This window comes from Dermacentor albipictus, chromosome 1, assembly GCF_038994185.2.
Source record: "Dermacentor albipictus isolate Rhodes 1998 colony chromosome 1, USDA_Dalb.pri_finalv2, whole genome shotgun sequence".
Classification (NCBI taxonomy): Eukaryota; Metazoa; Arthropoda; class Arachnida; order Ixodida; family Ixodidae; genus Dermacentor; species Dermacentor albipictus.
Genome location: NC_091821.1, coordinates 256,757,764 through 256,774,357, shown reverse-complemented (window position 1 = coordinate 256,774,357; position 16,594 = coordinate 256,757,764). Strand labels below are relative to the sequence as shown.

Below are 16,594 nucleotides of genomic sequence, written 5' to 3'. Positions count from 1 at the left end.
GTTGCAAGTATGGCACCAAAAAATTATTCACTGGCCATTTGTGATTAGAACACTCTATGTGCTTTGGTGACTGAATGATTTTGTATGGTTGGTGAACATGGAGATTATATCAGTTATTTGGGTAATCTGTAAAGGATTGCTTATAAATAGCAGCTTAGAATATCACTCCTTAAAACCATGTATCAGCTGCAATTCCTCCTGGTGCATATGCATGGGGGTCAAAATTAGGGTGAGTGACTGTGGGAGCAATGAAAAGCATGCACATTGTTCTGATAAGCAAGCTTGTTTTGTTTCTGCAGCAATGGATCTGATAATGGCCATCTTTTTTCCTTCTGTGCAGTCCTCCAAAGGGTAGCACTGGCACTATGCTTTCTGCTGAAGAATGCAGGCACACCATGCTGTTGTAAGCTCATGCTTTTCTTTTAGCTCTGTGGAAAATGTTCTTGAGCACTCAGTACCTGTTTTCATTCAACCGAGACATTTTCTAGTTAGATTTCTTGGCTCTTGAAGCCTGGTGTGTATTCTATTAAAGACTGAAAATTTTAAGGTACATTGCCGCAATATTGGTTAGACATTTTTTGTTTTATATATCTTCTTTAAGGCTACTTTCAGTAGCTTTAAGTGTGTCATACATTTAAAAAGCTGAATGTTTTTGAGGGTTTTATATATTCCTGTCTTGTAAACTGCTACAACCCACAATTACAGTGCAGAAATGGGATTTGATTTGGCAGTATGTAGTGTGTGTGTAGGCATGAACACGTGCATGTGGGGTGTGTGCGTGCATGTGTGTGTAATTGTGTGTGTATATCAGTTCAAATGTGTATAGATATACAGTAAAAGCTCGTTAATTCGAACCGCAAGGGGAAGCCGCTTCAGTTCGTATTAACGAAAGTTCGAACTAACGAAAGTGAAGGAGAGCAACAGTACACTGCGATTTGGAAGCAGTAGGGCATGTCAAAAATTTGGCGAGTCAAAAAGTGATGGCGTGTGCCGCGGGCACACGTCATTTTCGAGTCGAAGCTCTGGGTCTGACTGTGCCACACCACCGATGTCCAATGAAACGAACGTTAGCCGAGGCTTAACACCATCACAATGAATCGCGACGGCCGATGCCTCCTAAGCTGAAAACAGAGGTGCACAACCGATGAAGACTGCCGAGACAAAGACGCTGAACATGTGAAGGTGGCGAAGGCCCTGATTCGTTGGTTCTTGATTGCAAGCGCAGCTGCGACGTACTTGATTCGCTGTGTTTTGGCGCTTGCCGTGCCATCTCCGCACAGCATTAGCAGCTGTACAAGATTTGCGAAGCCTCCGAGATTCGCAGTGGGCAAGAAGTCTCGGAGGTTACGTAGAACGGAGAGGCGGCAGCCGCCGCTGCCTTCTGGCTGACCCCGCGTCGGTTAGATTTTTTTCCGATTTTGCCTTCTCTCGCCGTTCTCTCCGTTTCGGAGGCAATACAGCCTTGTGTGTAGGCAGTAGGCGCGTTTCTCTAGCCGTGTGCCAGGCGAGCGTAGTTCGAATTATCCGTGAGGGAACCTTCTCGTGTTCGAATTAACGGACTTCTTTATACATAGACTTCTGTGGAGCTTGGCCGGACCAAATCGTACAGTTCGAATTATCCATAGATTCGAATTATTGAAGTTCGAATGAACAAGCTTTCACTGTATAGGTAATGGAAAGAATGCTGCAGGGGGCATATTAAGTAGAAAATATGCAAATAAATAAATAGTGTATGATAAGTAACACAAATAATGTTCAGATACAGATACTATATTACTATACTTAGGATTATCATAAGAAGCCAACAAACAAAGACATCAAGGACAGTATAGGGTAAATTACATGTACTTATTAATTGAATTAAAGAAATGATAAACTAGTGGAAATGAAAGTGGATGAAAAAACAACTAGCTGCAAGTAGGGGACGAACCCCCGTCTTTGCATTACACGTGCGATGCTCTTACCAGTTGAGCTACCGCGGCACCATTTTCCCATCCACTTTCTGGGGTATTTATGTTTTACTACTGGAACTAAACCTGGGAGTGTTAGCCAGTGACACACTCAATGGCCTTGACGGTGGATTTGGTAAACCGCTTTTTGTCGCAGGCATCACATGCACTTGACTTTTTTTGAGTGAAGGCAACTGGTTGATAAACGCAGACATGGTATGACTGATAAAGATCGGGCCCATGGTTTCCTTTATTCTCGTTCATTATACTTAGCATTGTAATATAACATGCCCTAATGCCTGTGTGATAAATTGTCATTATGTACTGTTGTGCGCAAAGGTAACAGGCAGCTGCAATATAAGTGCATGCTGAATTGCATCATTTCACCACCTAGGGCCTTGGAATTTTGGACTCGGCTGATGTGAAGACCCACATGGTGCACATGTCCATCCTATATTACTTGCCAGCATGACCATTTGCTTAATCCTATGCTTTACCCACCGCTATCTAAGTTCTGCACAAGCCAGCACTACTTGCTAAATGTGGCTTAATGTTAGACATCGGCTTTTGTGCCGGGAGATATCAGTGTAATAGTGATGTTGTAACATGGCCATTACAGCAAGATAACGTTGAGCTGTACTTGTCAGGCAGCAGTGGCTTGCACAAAACTCGCCAAATGGTAGCACAGCAAGTGAGACACAACGAACGGTCATGGCAGCAAGTAATACGGGATGCGCATGAGCTCTGTGCTTGTCTTGAAACCAGGCCAGCCTAAGTACTGAAGTGCTAGGTGGCGCGACGCTGCAATTGGCACGCACTCATAGGGCTTCATTACTTTTTCTCAAAGCAGTAGATCTGTTCTTATATGTGATGGTTGAGAATTGTAAAGTGCAATGGCAGTGTAAGTGAATAGCAATCCTTAGTTCTGATTTGCAGTGGTTGAGGCTAATCTGGTGATAACCAAGTGAAAGAAGTAGCAAGTTGACGTCCTAGTTTTATTGCAGGGGTGCGCAAAATCCTATTAGCAGTTTCAGTGTTATTACACTCATTTGACATATTATTGACCTAATGCTTAGAATGTCGAGCAATTTACGTGCAGATTAAGCAAAAGCATACCTCAACAAATAAAGACTTGTGTGTGCAGAGCCATGGTGATGTGGATGTGTATAGTGTAGTATGTGAAGTGAGACTGCAAGCTGCGATGACAAAATTAATGTGTGGCACTGGATGAAGAAATATTACTAGGCAGTATTTTCATTGAAAATATACAACGTAGTTTTGTAGAATATGAGTGTTCTTATAATTTTTGGATTAATGTGCTAGATGTATAGCTGTATAGTATCCTTCGATGCTTTATAGACTGCTAATCTTGAGCTGGTGTAAAAATGTTATTAACGTCAACACATAATGCATAGTCCTTATTTAAGTATTATGATAAGTTATCACTGACCACCAGAATGAAAAAGCCCAGCATAGATTCTTGAGAAATTCGAATGGCAGGTTATCTCAGATTACGTTTGGCTACAATGTATTGCTGACAGCCTGTTAGGTAGCTTTCTCAAGTATAATGGAGGTGCCTATGATACTATGGCAGAGCAGCTTGTTATGCAGTACTGAGTTTTCTAATAAATCGAAGACGGGAGGTGATTAATTGTGCTCATTGCTAAGAATTTTTCTTTGTTACAACGATTTTTTCTGTGGCATCTAATGAGACAAAAGATAACACTTCCCTTTTATGTTATCACATTGGCAGCTGTAAAGAAAATTATACAGTTAAACTTTTGATTTGACAAAGTCGATGGAACCCAACAATATTTAGTTAAATTGAGGACTTTGTTAAACAGAAAACACTTAAAGCACTCATGCTAATAATACTAATTTTATTTAAGAGAAAAAAGTGTTTTTTTTTCTTGCTTGTGCATTTACAGTAGACAGCGTGCCCGTTGAGTGCATCTTATGTTCCTTCATGGAAGGGGCAAACCTTAACAGAACAATGACACCTGCCACCTGAACTGAAAGCTGGCATGCCCATATTTATCTTGTATTTTACGCATATTTTCCACCAAAAGTTTGTTGAATTGGGTGAGACGTTGAGTTCAGTTCGTTGCTTCAATGCTTTCAATGCATTAGGATGTATGAATATGCGTTGGGGAAGTTAAGATAGTTTCTTAGATAGCTTGAGCTTGGACCATTTTGAAGCAGAGATAGTTTCGCGTCCTCACAGATAAACAGAACTAGTTCACTGACCATTGAGAATTCATTTGTGACATGAGTATTAATAAGTATTGTAGGTGCTTTTGTTAATACATTCTTGCATCCTACTGAGTATGTGTTTTGTAATGAGAGCATATAGGATGTGATTTTGTTTTTAGTGAATGGGCTGTAATGGAATGGGGTTGATGGGAATCTCAAAATATCTTGGAAGCGCAGGCTGTCCTGTTGAAGTGGGAAATGCCCAATTACTGCTACAGGACAGCCGAAGTGTGTCGAACTTGTTAGATATTACAGGCTGCTCTTTTTTTGTCAGAGCAGTACCATAAGAAATTGCCAATATTTCATTCTGTACCAAACTTGTGTTTAGAGGTGGGCATCCTTTCTTCTTTTTTTAAATCTTTTTGCAGGAATAAGCACGCAGTGCGGCCACAAGTACCGAGAGCCCACGCCAGCATCAGTCACCAGTCAAACACCTTCACAAAAACTGGCTGGCGTGAGGCACTCAGTCGCTCCCTCTGGTACTCTGACGTAAGCTTACCTCTACACCTATAAGCTCCTTTGTCACACTTCGCTTATGCTCTTTTTCCATGTCAGTTCTCGTGACCTGTTTCAGAGAAGCCTGTGTGTTGGGAATACAAGTTGCAAGAACTGGCTCCAGAACAACAGCACTATATCTGCACTCATTCACGAAGCACAGCTGCTTGTCAAGGCCATCTTGGATGCTCAGGAAGAGGTTGGTACCTGCTATTAGCATCCTTGCACTCATTCTACAATTACCAGGTAAACTTGGTGAGGAGCAACATAGGTTAGCATTTGGTCCCACAAGATTGGGACAATGCTCCTAAGTTTGCGATGTTGCATGTTGCAATGTTGCATGTTTCAGAGTTGCAATGTTGTACTTGGGATGTGATTGTGTAATTATTTTGCAATATTTTTGCAGACTTGGAGCGCCCGTTTTCTTATTGCAGCCAAGTATGCTGAAATTGCCAGCTTAACCTTTTTTTTAATGTTGAATTATTTATCTTTTTTTAATATCCTGTATGTATAGATAGCCTTTACTAATTGTTGCAAACTCGTGTAATCTCACAGGGAGCTGGTACACTAAGTTCAACTTACTGTTGCGTTTCGTGCTTCACTTTTACACCATGTACAGTATTGCCAAACTTCTTCTTGTGGTAAGGGTGACCAGGTATTTTCTATTTCAAAACTGTAATCCACTTGTGTAAATTGATCCAACATTTTTCTGTAGACCTGGTAAACCTTGGCAAACTGATTTCTGTTACAGAACAGGTTGTTCTTGGCCAGTTTATGTTAGACCATGAATAGAAGCCTAAATTGCACGAAAAAAATTATACGTTTGTTTTTATTTTTGCTTGGAACACTGTGGTGAACAGGAATTTGCTGAATGATAACGAGCTTGTTTACTTGTGCTCCATTTGTTTGTTGACTGCCTACTTTGCTAGTGAGTGGCAAATCTAATGTGCCGTATGACAAAACTGCCAAGTTAAGCCCTAGTAACTCCAATGACAGGAGGACAGTGTAGTTTTAGGTAGGAGATATTTCATTCAATAGAAACTTGCCAAAACTGGCAGCGTTAGCTTGCTTCACATGATAATTTAGCAATATAAATATGCATAGAACCCAGGCCATGTTACCATACTTTTTTTGGACTTCAAGCAAATGTTGAAACTATGGTTTGTCGTAGGTGTGCTGTCCTGACTCTCTCTCACGACTGGCTGATCTTAGCCACAAGTTGGCATCTGAAGTGGCTAGTGTGTGTTCCCATATAAAGGCTTCCATGAACAGAACCAGGTGTGTAAACATGTTTCTTAGATGTCTTACAAGGTAATTATTTTAGATTAAAAAAAAAAAATCTCTGCATGGCTTGGGCCAGGAAGGACACAGAGCTTGCAAAAGAAAGAAGAGGACACTGTGCAGTAATGCAGTTTATAAGAAACTGTCTATAAAATAAAATTAGCCCAGTCAAAATTGGAAAATAAGTTGCTTTTTGTTAGTACAACTAATGTGAAAAACTATGCTGTTTCCTAAAGTGTATGACTGCATTATTTTAGTGAGCGTTCACATTTGTAAACTGCTGTTTATTGCATCTGGGTGTACTGCTGTGTAATTTTGTTGCGTGCACTATTTTATTTTATTTTAGTTTTGTGCAGCTTGCTCTGAAACTTATTTTCTATAGAAATATCAAGCTGCACACAGGTTTTTTATGTGTTTTGAGAGGTTCAATTACTGCTCAGATGGTATGCCTATCCCTTCGTGACTGAGCCACAGTGTGATATGGGCTATTTGCTCTTTCAGGTTGCTTGTAGATGTGGAGAAAGCACAGAGTGACATTGAGTTCACTGCTCGTCAGATGCAGCTGTTTTTGGATCTTGGAAAGGATAAACCTTTGGTGAGTGCTGAAGTAAAATTATGTAATACAGTCGAGCCCATTTACATAGAGCCAAGATATTTCAAATTATCGACTACACCAAAAAGTTCAAATGTCTTGTTGAGTATGCCCTATAAGAATGTGGCCGAGTTGTGCGTTATAAAGAGTGTTATCCACCGGCACATTCAGTATACTGAACAATAGATGACATACTGTGACCTGTCAGGTGCTCTTTCTCTCAGCCTATACTGCATTACAGTAGCAATGCCCTATGCCCCAATGCCCCCATCACTTCAACCAATTTTCGTGTGCAGAGGATTCTTCCAAAGGTTTTTGCCACTCTGCGGCTAGCTTGTGTGTCTATTTATGCATTGGCTTACGGTGAGTAATTGAAGGCTGTCTTCACACTGCATCATATTTGATAACTAGCCTTAAAGGGCCCCTCACCAGGTCAGGTCATTTTGAGCTGACAAGCGCAGAGCATACATTGCATGATAACGATCGTGTCTGCAAAGTATTACATTGCTACGCGCTGTGGAAAGATCTGAAATTTCAAACCGAACGCCGTTTTTCCTTCTCCTCACGGCCGCCGCGCTCCAAGCCGGAGGATGATGTACTCACGTCCTTGCGCCTATGTACTCGAGTCCGCAGTGTGACGTCGCTCGTGGTGACACGTGACTTCAAGAATTATTCAAGGCACCATCTGTTATTTGTGCTGTTGCTTAAATTGACGAATTGAAGTTTAGGGAAATAATAAAACACACAAATGGAATGTCTGTGTGCTTTTTGCATTGCTTCACACCAAAGCAAGAGAGATGTACTTCCACTTCATCTGCTTGTTCCCACGATCGTGCGGTCACGTGCACAGGTGCCGAAACTGTGCCATTTTATACCGTGTTGCAGCGCGGGATCGTGCTCTGTGATCCGCTTGTTCTGCCTCAGTATTCGTGTAGCACTGAATTATACCGCTGGTCATGCATCCTTGTGCACAGCGTGCAAAATCGTGCGCTGCACAAAACGATAACAATAACACCTTGCACGCAACGCCGCCAGCGGAAGTGCACATCGCTGGAAAAAAAATAAAGCGCGGAGAAAAAAAAAAACTGAAGGCAGGGCCCGCGACCTATGTGTCATGTGATCCTCGAGGTCAGGCATGGGAGAATGCAGGGAAGAAATTTCACTTGTGAAGGCTAGACGGGGCGAGTGGAGAAGGAGTCTCGCTATGCAGTGGAGCGCACCTGCTGAAATCATGGGTTTGTGGCACTGAAATATTTTTATCTCGGCTATTAATGAGCCGACTTGAAAAATTTTTTTTGGCAGAACGCTCCCTAGAGGACATGTAGCAACTTACAGCGTGTAACCAAAATTTGCTATGGGGCCTGGTGAGGGGCCCTGTAATGTTTACTTTCAATTTGAAAGAAGCAGTATACTATAGTCAAACCTCGTCACAATGAAACATCTCATAACAAACAGATGGACATGTCAATGTAATCGTAATTCCCCTTCAAGTTTCATATAAACACATACATTTAAATGAAATATTGTTGTAATGCAGTGAAGATTTCTTATAAATTGATATTTATAAGGAATTGTGCACACAGATATACCAAAGCGATGACCATTTGAAGATTTTGGTCGAGACTGTCAAGCTGACTGGGTTGGCAATTGTGTAGTCAATGACAGGTTAATGATGCAGTTGCAGGTGGCCCTAAAAAGAACACGTATACATGCACCAGCACATCACTTTGTCTGATTCCCCCTCTCCTTTCTTTTTTGCTGTCCCTGGTGACACTTTCATTTTGCTCAGATGCTGTATTTTCCATTTTCACCCTGGCGAGAGGGGGTAAACAGACTTCGCCTATCGTGGTGCAATTTCTCAGTTGCAGGCCAATTTTGCTATTAGTGCTGTCAGGGGAATGGTGAGGAGAAGGTTCCGTTGACAGGATGTCATTATGACCCCTCTTCTCATGATTGCTTAGTCCCCCCCCAAAGAGTAAGAACGTGAGAGCACGGATGAACTTCTCAAAGTCCTTGAGTGCTGTAGCATTTTGCACCATGTGTCATAGTTCCTCATATTTTAACAGCCTTTGAGCACAATAGCTGGTCTACACAGATATGCTGTGTAATTGTAGTTTTTGGAATCAGCTGCTGTCATGTGTGCAACACATGACAAGCAAGCTTTCATGCCATAATGTTTAAAGGGGCCCTGAACCACCTCTCGGGCTTGGTGAAATAACATAGTCCGCAGAACATGAACATCCATGAACATCTCAACCAAGTTTTGTTGTCATAAGCGGTGCGTGGAGCTCGCAAGCAGATCGCAAACTCATCTTTCTCTCAAACGCTCTTTTTTCCAGCAGAAGCCTGCTTCCTTACTCTCTTAAGGAGGCAGGCTTGTGCTTTATTTCATAATAAAGTGAATTCCCATGCATGACTGCGGCGTTTAGCTTATGTTCAGTGCGTCGTATCCACCAAAATCATCTGCGCATGTTTAACATCCAAAAGTAAATTTTAACTGTGCACCACGGTGACATTTAAGGTGGAGCGTTGTGGGCAAACCCCACTGCACCGTTGCCTTTGCAGCACTAGGCATTGAAGAAATGGGAGCACAGCAGTGGTCGTGTTTGACTGCCAATAACTTTGCTTCTGCTGAACAGATTGAAGTACTTATTGCGACAAAGTATTTTTAAAATAGCCTATTTTCACTTCAAATGCCTTTCTACACTTCAATAAAAAGTGGTTCAGGCCCCTTTAAGAGCCACATGATCTCAAGTTTTATGTCCCCCCCCCCTCCCTAAAACAAGTCTTGGTGGCCCATTTGGCACTGCAAAAAGTATGCCAGCTGTTCAAGATGTAGAACTTAGTACACCTACTATTTTGGAATGTTAAAGGGACACTAAAGAGAAAAATGATTTTAACTGTGTTATTAAATGACTCTTTCTTTATACTAAAAAAGATGCTCTTACCATGAGAAGACACTTGGTACGCCAGAAAACACACAAAAACGAAATACGAGTGCCAACACTGCCTTGAAATTCCCACACCAGCATGTCGGGACATCATGAATTTTGATGCAGTCTGCTGAGGCTTAGTTAAATTTTTGTTGGTAGAAATGCACTACGTTGTATTCACAAAGAACCAAAGACTGAACTTCGGAAGTTTCAGTAACTTTTACTGAACCATAACGGCTGAAATGCTAAAAGACACTTTGAAATCTGTGAGGTCACACTGGCGTACCGGCTCTGGGGTTTCAGTACGTCATTAATTAATGAAACTTTACCATCATTTCCTCTTTAATAATCGACCTATTACTGCAAAGTCAACAAAAGTAGAGTTCTTCAAGAATACTTTATTAATCTAAACTGATTCTGTGTTCCTCTTTAGTGCACCTTTAATGGCACCACCTGATAATGATGTTAAAAGGCTGATCTGATGCTTGTGATTAGTCTAGGTTGATGTCTATAATTAGCTAGTTGAGCACCATGGGGACATTGTGCTAGTGTTTGGTGCTTGGCCTCTGAACCCTTGCTGTCATCTCCATCAGCATCTGAATCTGAGCCTTTTGGTACATATCCATGAAAAACTGTCAGCAAAATTGAAAACTCAAGACAAAACGATAAGACAAACTGCCTTTTCTCATCCTTACATTTTGTCTTGTGTTCTTTGATCCTGCTGACAATTTTTTCATGGTTATCTCCAATGTTTTTAGACTAGTTAGGTTGAAATTGGTCTGAAAACGTTGGTCATCTCTGGCTGTTGAGTTTCTCCATCATTTCAAGGTTATTTTAATGTTATGGTTATGGAAATGTAAGAGTATTTTTACATTTTATTTAATTTTGTGTTTGCTCAAAACTGTTCTTGTGGTATGCAGGAATACTTGCTGTTGCGACGCCTGCTTCTTGAAGCTTGACTGGCGTTACTATTGGGTAGTGTGGCGTTGTCGGCGGGCTGCAGGCATCTGGTAGACCATGGCGATCAGGCAGGGACGCGATGATTTCTAGTGCGAAACTTGCACGTTTATTCAAAGGTTGGTGAAGGATAAGAAGAAGAGAATGAATGATCTGAAAAAGTACATTGCAGGGCCCCTTAAATAGGCCCACTAAAATCGTAGGCTGGATCTTGCTCATGTCAACGTCACGTGACAGGCACTGAGTCTGGTTGTGGATGGGCGGCTGATCCCTTTTCCCAGGGGACATTCGCACGTGCTTTCCTCTGCTGGCGGCAATACGCAGGTCGAGGATCGCAGGCGGCATTGATTCGTGGAAAGCGTTCTCCCCTAGAGTTGGACAGTTCATAGAAAGGGTTCGCCCCTTGGTCGCACATACAAAGGGGCCTGTCATCACTGCGGGGCGCCTGCCAGACCGACAATCACACAAGACAACCATAGCAAATCAGGAATCCATCCTCCGTTTCGGTTGAGCAGGGTCTTTCAAGCATCCTTTTTGCCCGGAGTGGTACATGCCAACCATAACATTGCCCAACCACATGGAGAGTGATTGTCTCCCTCTTTTTTCTTCTAGTAGCAGTAAGCTTTCATGGAATTGCCTAGTGTTATATGGTCCAATATTTGCTTAGTCTGTTTGGCTGGTTAACCAAGTCACACCTGATAAACGAACACCATTTGGTTAAGCTGTATGACTTTAAGTACCACTAAAAAACCTAAACTGATGCCAAGCTGTGCAACATGCATTGACATTCTAAAATATCCTCAAAGTAATTGGAGGTCAAGCTATGTTTTCATCTCAAGGGGCATTGTGCATTTCAGGCCAACATGACTGTTGCACCATTTGCCCAGAATTTCCTGCTATTGGCATCTGAAATATTGAAGGCACTTCCTATTCTATGTGGTCAGGTAAGTGCAAATATACTTTACACTTTCCCAGTGAAGATGTATTAGTATACTTTATCTGGTTGCACTACAGGCATCTCTCGTAAGCTCCTTGTTGCTTAACTAGTGAGTGGGGAAATATTGTTTCACTTACTGTGCACAATGCATGTCCACAGATTTCCAGCTTCATTCTGAGCTGAGTATACGTAGGCAAGATATTGTGGTTGCATGCTTACTAGGGGTGTCTGGTCAGTTCATTTAAGTAATGTTCAGTTAGTGAACAAATCAATGCAGCACAGTTAGTGTGAAAACATTTCTGGGTTTTGCTAAGGCAAAATATTTTCCACCAGGGAATAACAGTTTTGTGTTTGTTCATAAATACAGCTTGTGCAAATCATGTCACTTGTTTACACATTATACAGCAGAATCAGATGTTTATTTAAGCTTTGTGTATGTTTTTAACTGTACCATAGGCCACAGCACTGCATGTAGTACATTCAGCCAGCGTCCCTTATGTCATGTTCACAGTTAATTCTTGTAGTTTCGAAACAGAACTACATACCACATAAACCTCATTCAGCCACTGACTCACCACAGTCAGAGTAGTTCACTTTGCGACCCTTCTGTTATTAGCACACCAGGCATGCGCTATCCTTGTTTTTGATCTTGGGTCTTACACTAGGCCAGTTATTTCTTGCCTGCCATTTGTGGGATTCCATGAAAGAGAATTGAATGGTCAAAAACATTAAATACAGCAGAACCTTGTTGATACGTTACTGTTACGTATGTTTTCCCATCGCCTACGTTCGCAATTGAGAGCACAAAAAATGACCCTATAGAGCTATGCTAATAATTTACCGGTTCATACGTTCCTGGAAAACATGATTTTTCGGCACTTGCGTTCAGTATGCGCCAAACTGCGATACTATGATATTCTTTCTGGCTGCTAGATCCAATGTGAACAAAAAAATGTGCGAGGCGCGCACGATCGAGAACAGTATATAGCTGCCCGCCGTGGCAGCTTCACTGCAATACTCCCCCACCCATCTCACATGAAAATGTTGGCGCGCACTCAGTTTCTCATTTCGGTACCAGCAAATCTTCTCTGTGGTCATCACAAGCGGCATTCACAGCTATCACTGCCAATCATATTGTGGCAAGCATCTTTGCCTATCTGCCACAGCATGTGATGCCGTCAGAAGTGTAGCACATTCTTTTAATAGGCGATAACCGAAACGCACTGCCCTTCAATGCTGCAGACTGTGATCATATACGTTTTCCAGCTGCTAGATCCTATGTAAACAAGGAAAGGTGCGAGGCGCGCACGGTCAAAAAGAGCGTTAAGCCGCCCTTCTCACTTGAAAACGACGGTGCACACAGTTCCTTATTCTGATACCATAAAATTTACGCCCAGGTTGTCGCATGCCGCATTCACAGCTATCGCCAGCAGACCTATTGCGATAAGCACCTATCTGTTTTACAGCGCGTGATCTATGGCGCGGTGCTTAGTGCCATTGGTAATGTACTGCATGCTTTTAGTAGGTGATATTCCGAACGCGCCACCGTTCCCTGCTACAGGCGGCACGGTGTAGGCATCACATTTCGCTTCAACGGCATCCGGCATCGCCCACCAGCTCAATTTTGTTTTGGTTTCCCATCGCCCTCTTAAAGCACCACACAATAGGAAAATAAAGAAACGCGTCTCGGGCCGCTAGAGAACCATCAGCTCGACGTGCGTCGGCGTCTCATGCCGCAACGATCAGCGCGACGCTTCGCATTGTGTAGATGTCAACAATAGTTGAGTCTGTCAAATGTTTTTAGTTACTTTGGATCGTACGTTTTCCTGGTTGGTATGGTCTTTTCTTGCGGCTTTTCCAAAATGTATGGAGAAGGTTCTACTGTATTTGGATGAATAATGAGTAGTGGAAAGGGGTTTGCATATACTGGAGCTTCATGTGCCAGATTTGGTCATTGCAGCGTGCTTTATAGAATCTTCTTTTTATTACAAGCAAATCTGCTTGCATTCTTAATGTGCAACATACTTTTCAGTCACGCGACGGCACTACAGATGACTCACCTGTCAAGGTCACCTTGCTACAAATCCATGAAAAGTTGTCCACAGATGCTGCAAGTAATGCAAGCAGCACATCTGCATGAATTTTGTGAATATGTTACAAGATCCCATCATGCTGCTTGTATTCATTATTTGTGCCTTAATACGTAGTGCCTTAATATGTGCATAGCATGGAAGCATTCTTTGTTGGTATACAGAAGCCACTAGATTCTTCGTGTTGCAGAAATTTCCTAGTTTATGTAGAGGTCGCTTCATGGCCACAGTTGTTAGCCAAAAACAATGGTTTGAATTTGGGCAATCTAATACATATTTAATTTTGCAGTCTCTTTGCTTTTTGCTTGTACTACAATTTGTGGTAATATTACAGTGATCTGGGTTCTACATAGGCTTAATTTTATTTGATTTCTGTACTCTGGGTTACCTGTGATTTGCTGTGATTGCTGACTTATATGTATAATTATTTTGAAGGGATTGTTCCTTCAAATGATGCTCTGTTGCTCTAGCTTTAGATTTGTTAGAGAAAGAGCATCATTATTGTAAAAATTTCTCTCAATGTTGTAGCTCCAGCAGCTAGGGACCATAACAGTGCAAGGGACACTGAAGGCAAATATTTACTTGAGCTGAAGTCATTGGTTGGTATTCAAATGTGCCTAAAGCATAATTTTTTATTGATGTCATAGTTTTTGTTTGCAAGATAATGATGTAAATATAGAGTAGGATTAGTGATACCATTGTGAAGATATCATGTCAGAGCACATTAGATATGATGTTGTTATAACTGGCAAGTTGTAGTCAATCACTGATAATAACAAAGCTAACTACATTAAATAATGAGAAAACGTTGGCTTGTTCTTTACTCACACTAAAGCAGGGACAGATAAAGAAAGGGCAGGCACAAAGGCATGCGTAAAATACCAATCACAGTACATTTCAGTTTGAAAGAAAATGAAAAGCTCAATGATGCTACATCTTCACACTGCTCCTCTTCGTGCCATTTGTGGAAGTGTGCCTATATTCTGTGTGGACCTCTGACTTAATACAGGCAGTAGATTCTGTTGGAGCATGACTCTGATATTTCCAGTACAGCACAGGAGACCTGCATTTAAGTCACCTCATTTGTCGCTGGCACTTTGAATTTTGGATTAATTGTATGGCCTTTTGTGGTTGTGATTTTCTCTGCTGCTTTATCGTATGTTGACATAAAGCAGTCATTGTAAAACTTCAAGATGGATAATCAGACAATCTAGATTAATTTAATGTTGGCCTTTAGTGTCCTTCCAAGGGATGGCAATATCACACTGGGGCAATGTCTGTGTTGTTTCTGCAACTCAATTGTGGCTCATTGCTGAACATCTTGAAATGTTTGAGCTATACTGGGATTCATATGTTGGGAGGGCTATGCAGTCATGAGAAGTGACTGGCTTAACATTCTGGTGGACAGATTGAAAACAAACGTAATTGCAGTTATCTTTGCACATTTTTAAAAGCAGATGATTAATGTGTTTATGTATACACATGATCATAACCAAATTGTTTTCAGCTGCTTTACTAGTTGCTATCCTTCAGCTCCATAAGGTAATTTGTGCCATAGGAATATTTGTTGCATAGTAATTTGAAACAATGCAGACATGTGATATCAAGTTGCAGTGCATGTTTACTACACTCTTACAGCTTTTGTTAGCACTTGGTACTCACAGTGTCACTTCCACGTTCACTGCTGTTCTTAATTTCCATGTTCTTTATGCTCGTTTAACAATTTCTCAATGAGATATCAAAGAAAAGTGAGTGGCTGCACATGGTAATGGCTTTAAAGGGACACTAAAGAACAAATCTAGTGCAGTATTTTTTATCACTCAATCTACTATCTTATTTGGTGAAAGAATGGTTATTACATATCTGCTTTTATAATTTCATTGTGAAATGCCAGATTTTTAGAGTGTATTCACAATTGTCATATTCACACCAATAATTTTACGATTTTTCATTCGCGTCTAGTTTAGAGCAATACTGACTTTAGAAGGATACAAATAAGCTTGCTGACCGATTTTTCGAAACCTGATTTTTCTAACATTTCAATTAGTATTTGGACCCTCCCACAGCAGCGACATGAAGTTGTACAGCCTTGTAGTGTCCAATTTGTTGCAATTGAAAATTGTTGTTGATCAGATTGTTGTTATAACAGTCCCAATTGTGCCTCATACATATGTACTTATATTTATGTTGGTTAATTGAGTTGGAATGTATAAATATCAAGTGGTCTTAATAGGACGTCAAATGCCACTTGGTCTTAATGGGGCTGTAGATGTAGCAGTTAGTCTCAATTGGAAATTGCATGGATGAGTAATGTTGTGAAACTACAAAATTACTAATGAAAATAATAGCGCAATTAAAATTAAGGTGCTCGGATAAGAGGTGTTCATACTGTAGTTTCGTATGGCAAATGGAGCACAGCATTTAGCCTTTCTTTGAGCCAATGATCTGCCATAAAACTTTGCCTAATTGTTTTGAAAGACTGGCACTGCTCAGTTACCTGTAATTTGGTGGCATGTATGGCACTCAAGTTTGATTGCATTTTGCAAAATGTTGGATAGTTCTTTGAATTAGTTAATTAGAATTGTTGTCAAGTGCTCAAGCATGTTTAAGCTTCTCAAATTGAGTGCCAAGATTTTGTATTCCATTATGCTATCAATATTGCAAGCATAAAAAAATTATTTTTAACGTCCACTTGGTTAGTCTCAATAAGATATGATGGGGCTGACTGGTCCTATTTGTGTTTGAAAAATCAATTGGTCCAATTGAAAATTGCAAGGTCTTTTTTATATTTATTTATTTATCTTTGTGTGTGTGCATGTATGAATGTGTCACTTGGGCTGTTTGCTTGCCGCATGGCAACTAATGAAAGCAGGTCATGGGATGCTGCTGTTACCATGGTGCCATGTGACAAATTAGTTGTTGTGCAACAATGGGAATTGGGTTATTGTAAGCTACTTGGGGGGAGAGCGTGCTTTAACATTTTAACGGCATTGAAAAGACTACGCTCCAATGCTCTGTTGTCTTTGCACACCCAGCATGCCCAGGATATGAAAAGAGCCATTTGTACATACTTTCCTTTAGGATAGCTTCTCTTTTCCTGCATTGCT

The 16,594-nt window shown here is 41.1% G+C and overlaps 1 protein-coding gene across 2 annotated transcripts in view; it reads left to right on the top strand.

Annotated features, from left to right (window-relative positions):
- The window catches only part of LOC135901759 (uncharacterized), a 52,168-nt gene extending 35,990 nt beyond the window's left edge, over nucleotides 1–16,178 (top strand). For both annotated transcript variants that reach the window (XM_065431601.1, XM_065431591.1), the window contains exons 16-22: nucleotides 341–403; nucleotides 4,571–4,691; nucleotides 4,777–4,896; nucleotides 5,869–5,975; nucleotides 6,480–6,573; nucleotides 11,318–11,404; nucleotides 13,430–16,178. In XM_065431601.1, the coding sequence (XP_065287673.1) occupies nucleotides 341–403; nucleotides 4,571–4,691; nucleotides 4,777–4,896; nucleotides 5,869–5,975; nucleotides 6,480–6,573; nucleotides 11,318–11,404; nucleotides 13,430–13,537 (700 nt within the window). In that variant the 3' untranslated portion in view covers nucleotides 13,538–16,178. The remainder of the gene's footprint in view (nucleotides 1–340; nucleotides 404–4,570; nucleotides 4,692–4,776; nucleotides 4,897–5,868; nucleotides 5,976–6,479; nucleotides 6,574–11,317; nucleotides 11,405–13,429) is intronic.
- Nucleotides 16,179–16,594: the final 416 nt, after the last annotated feature.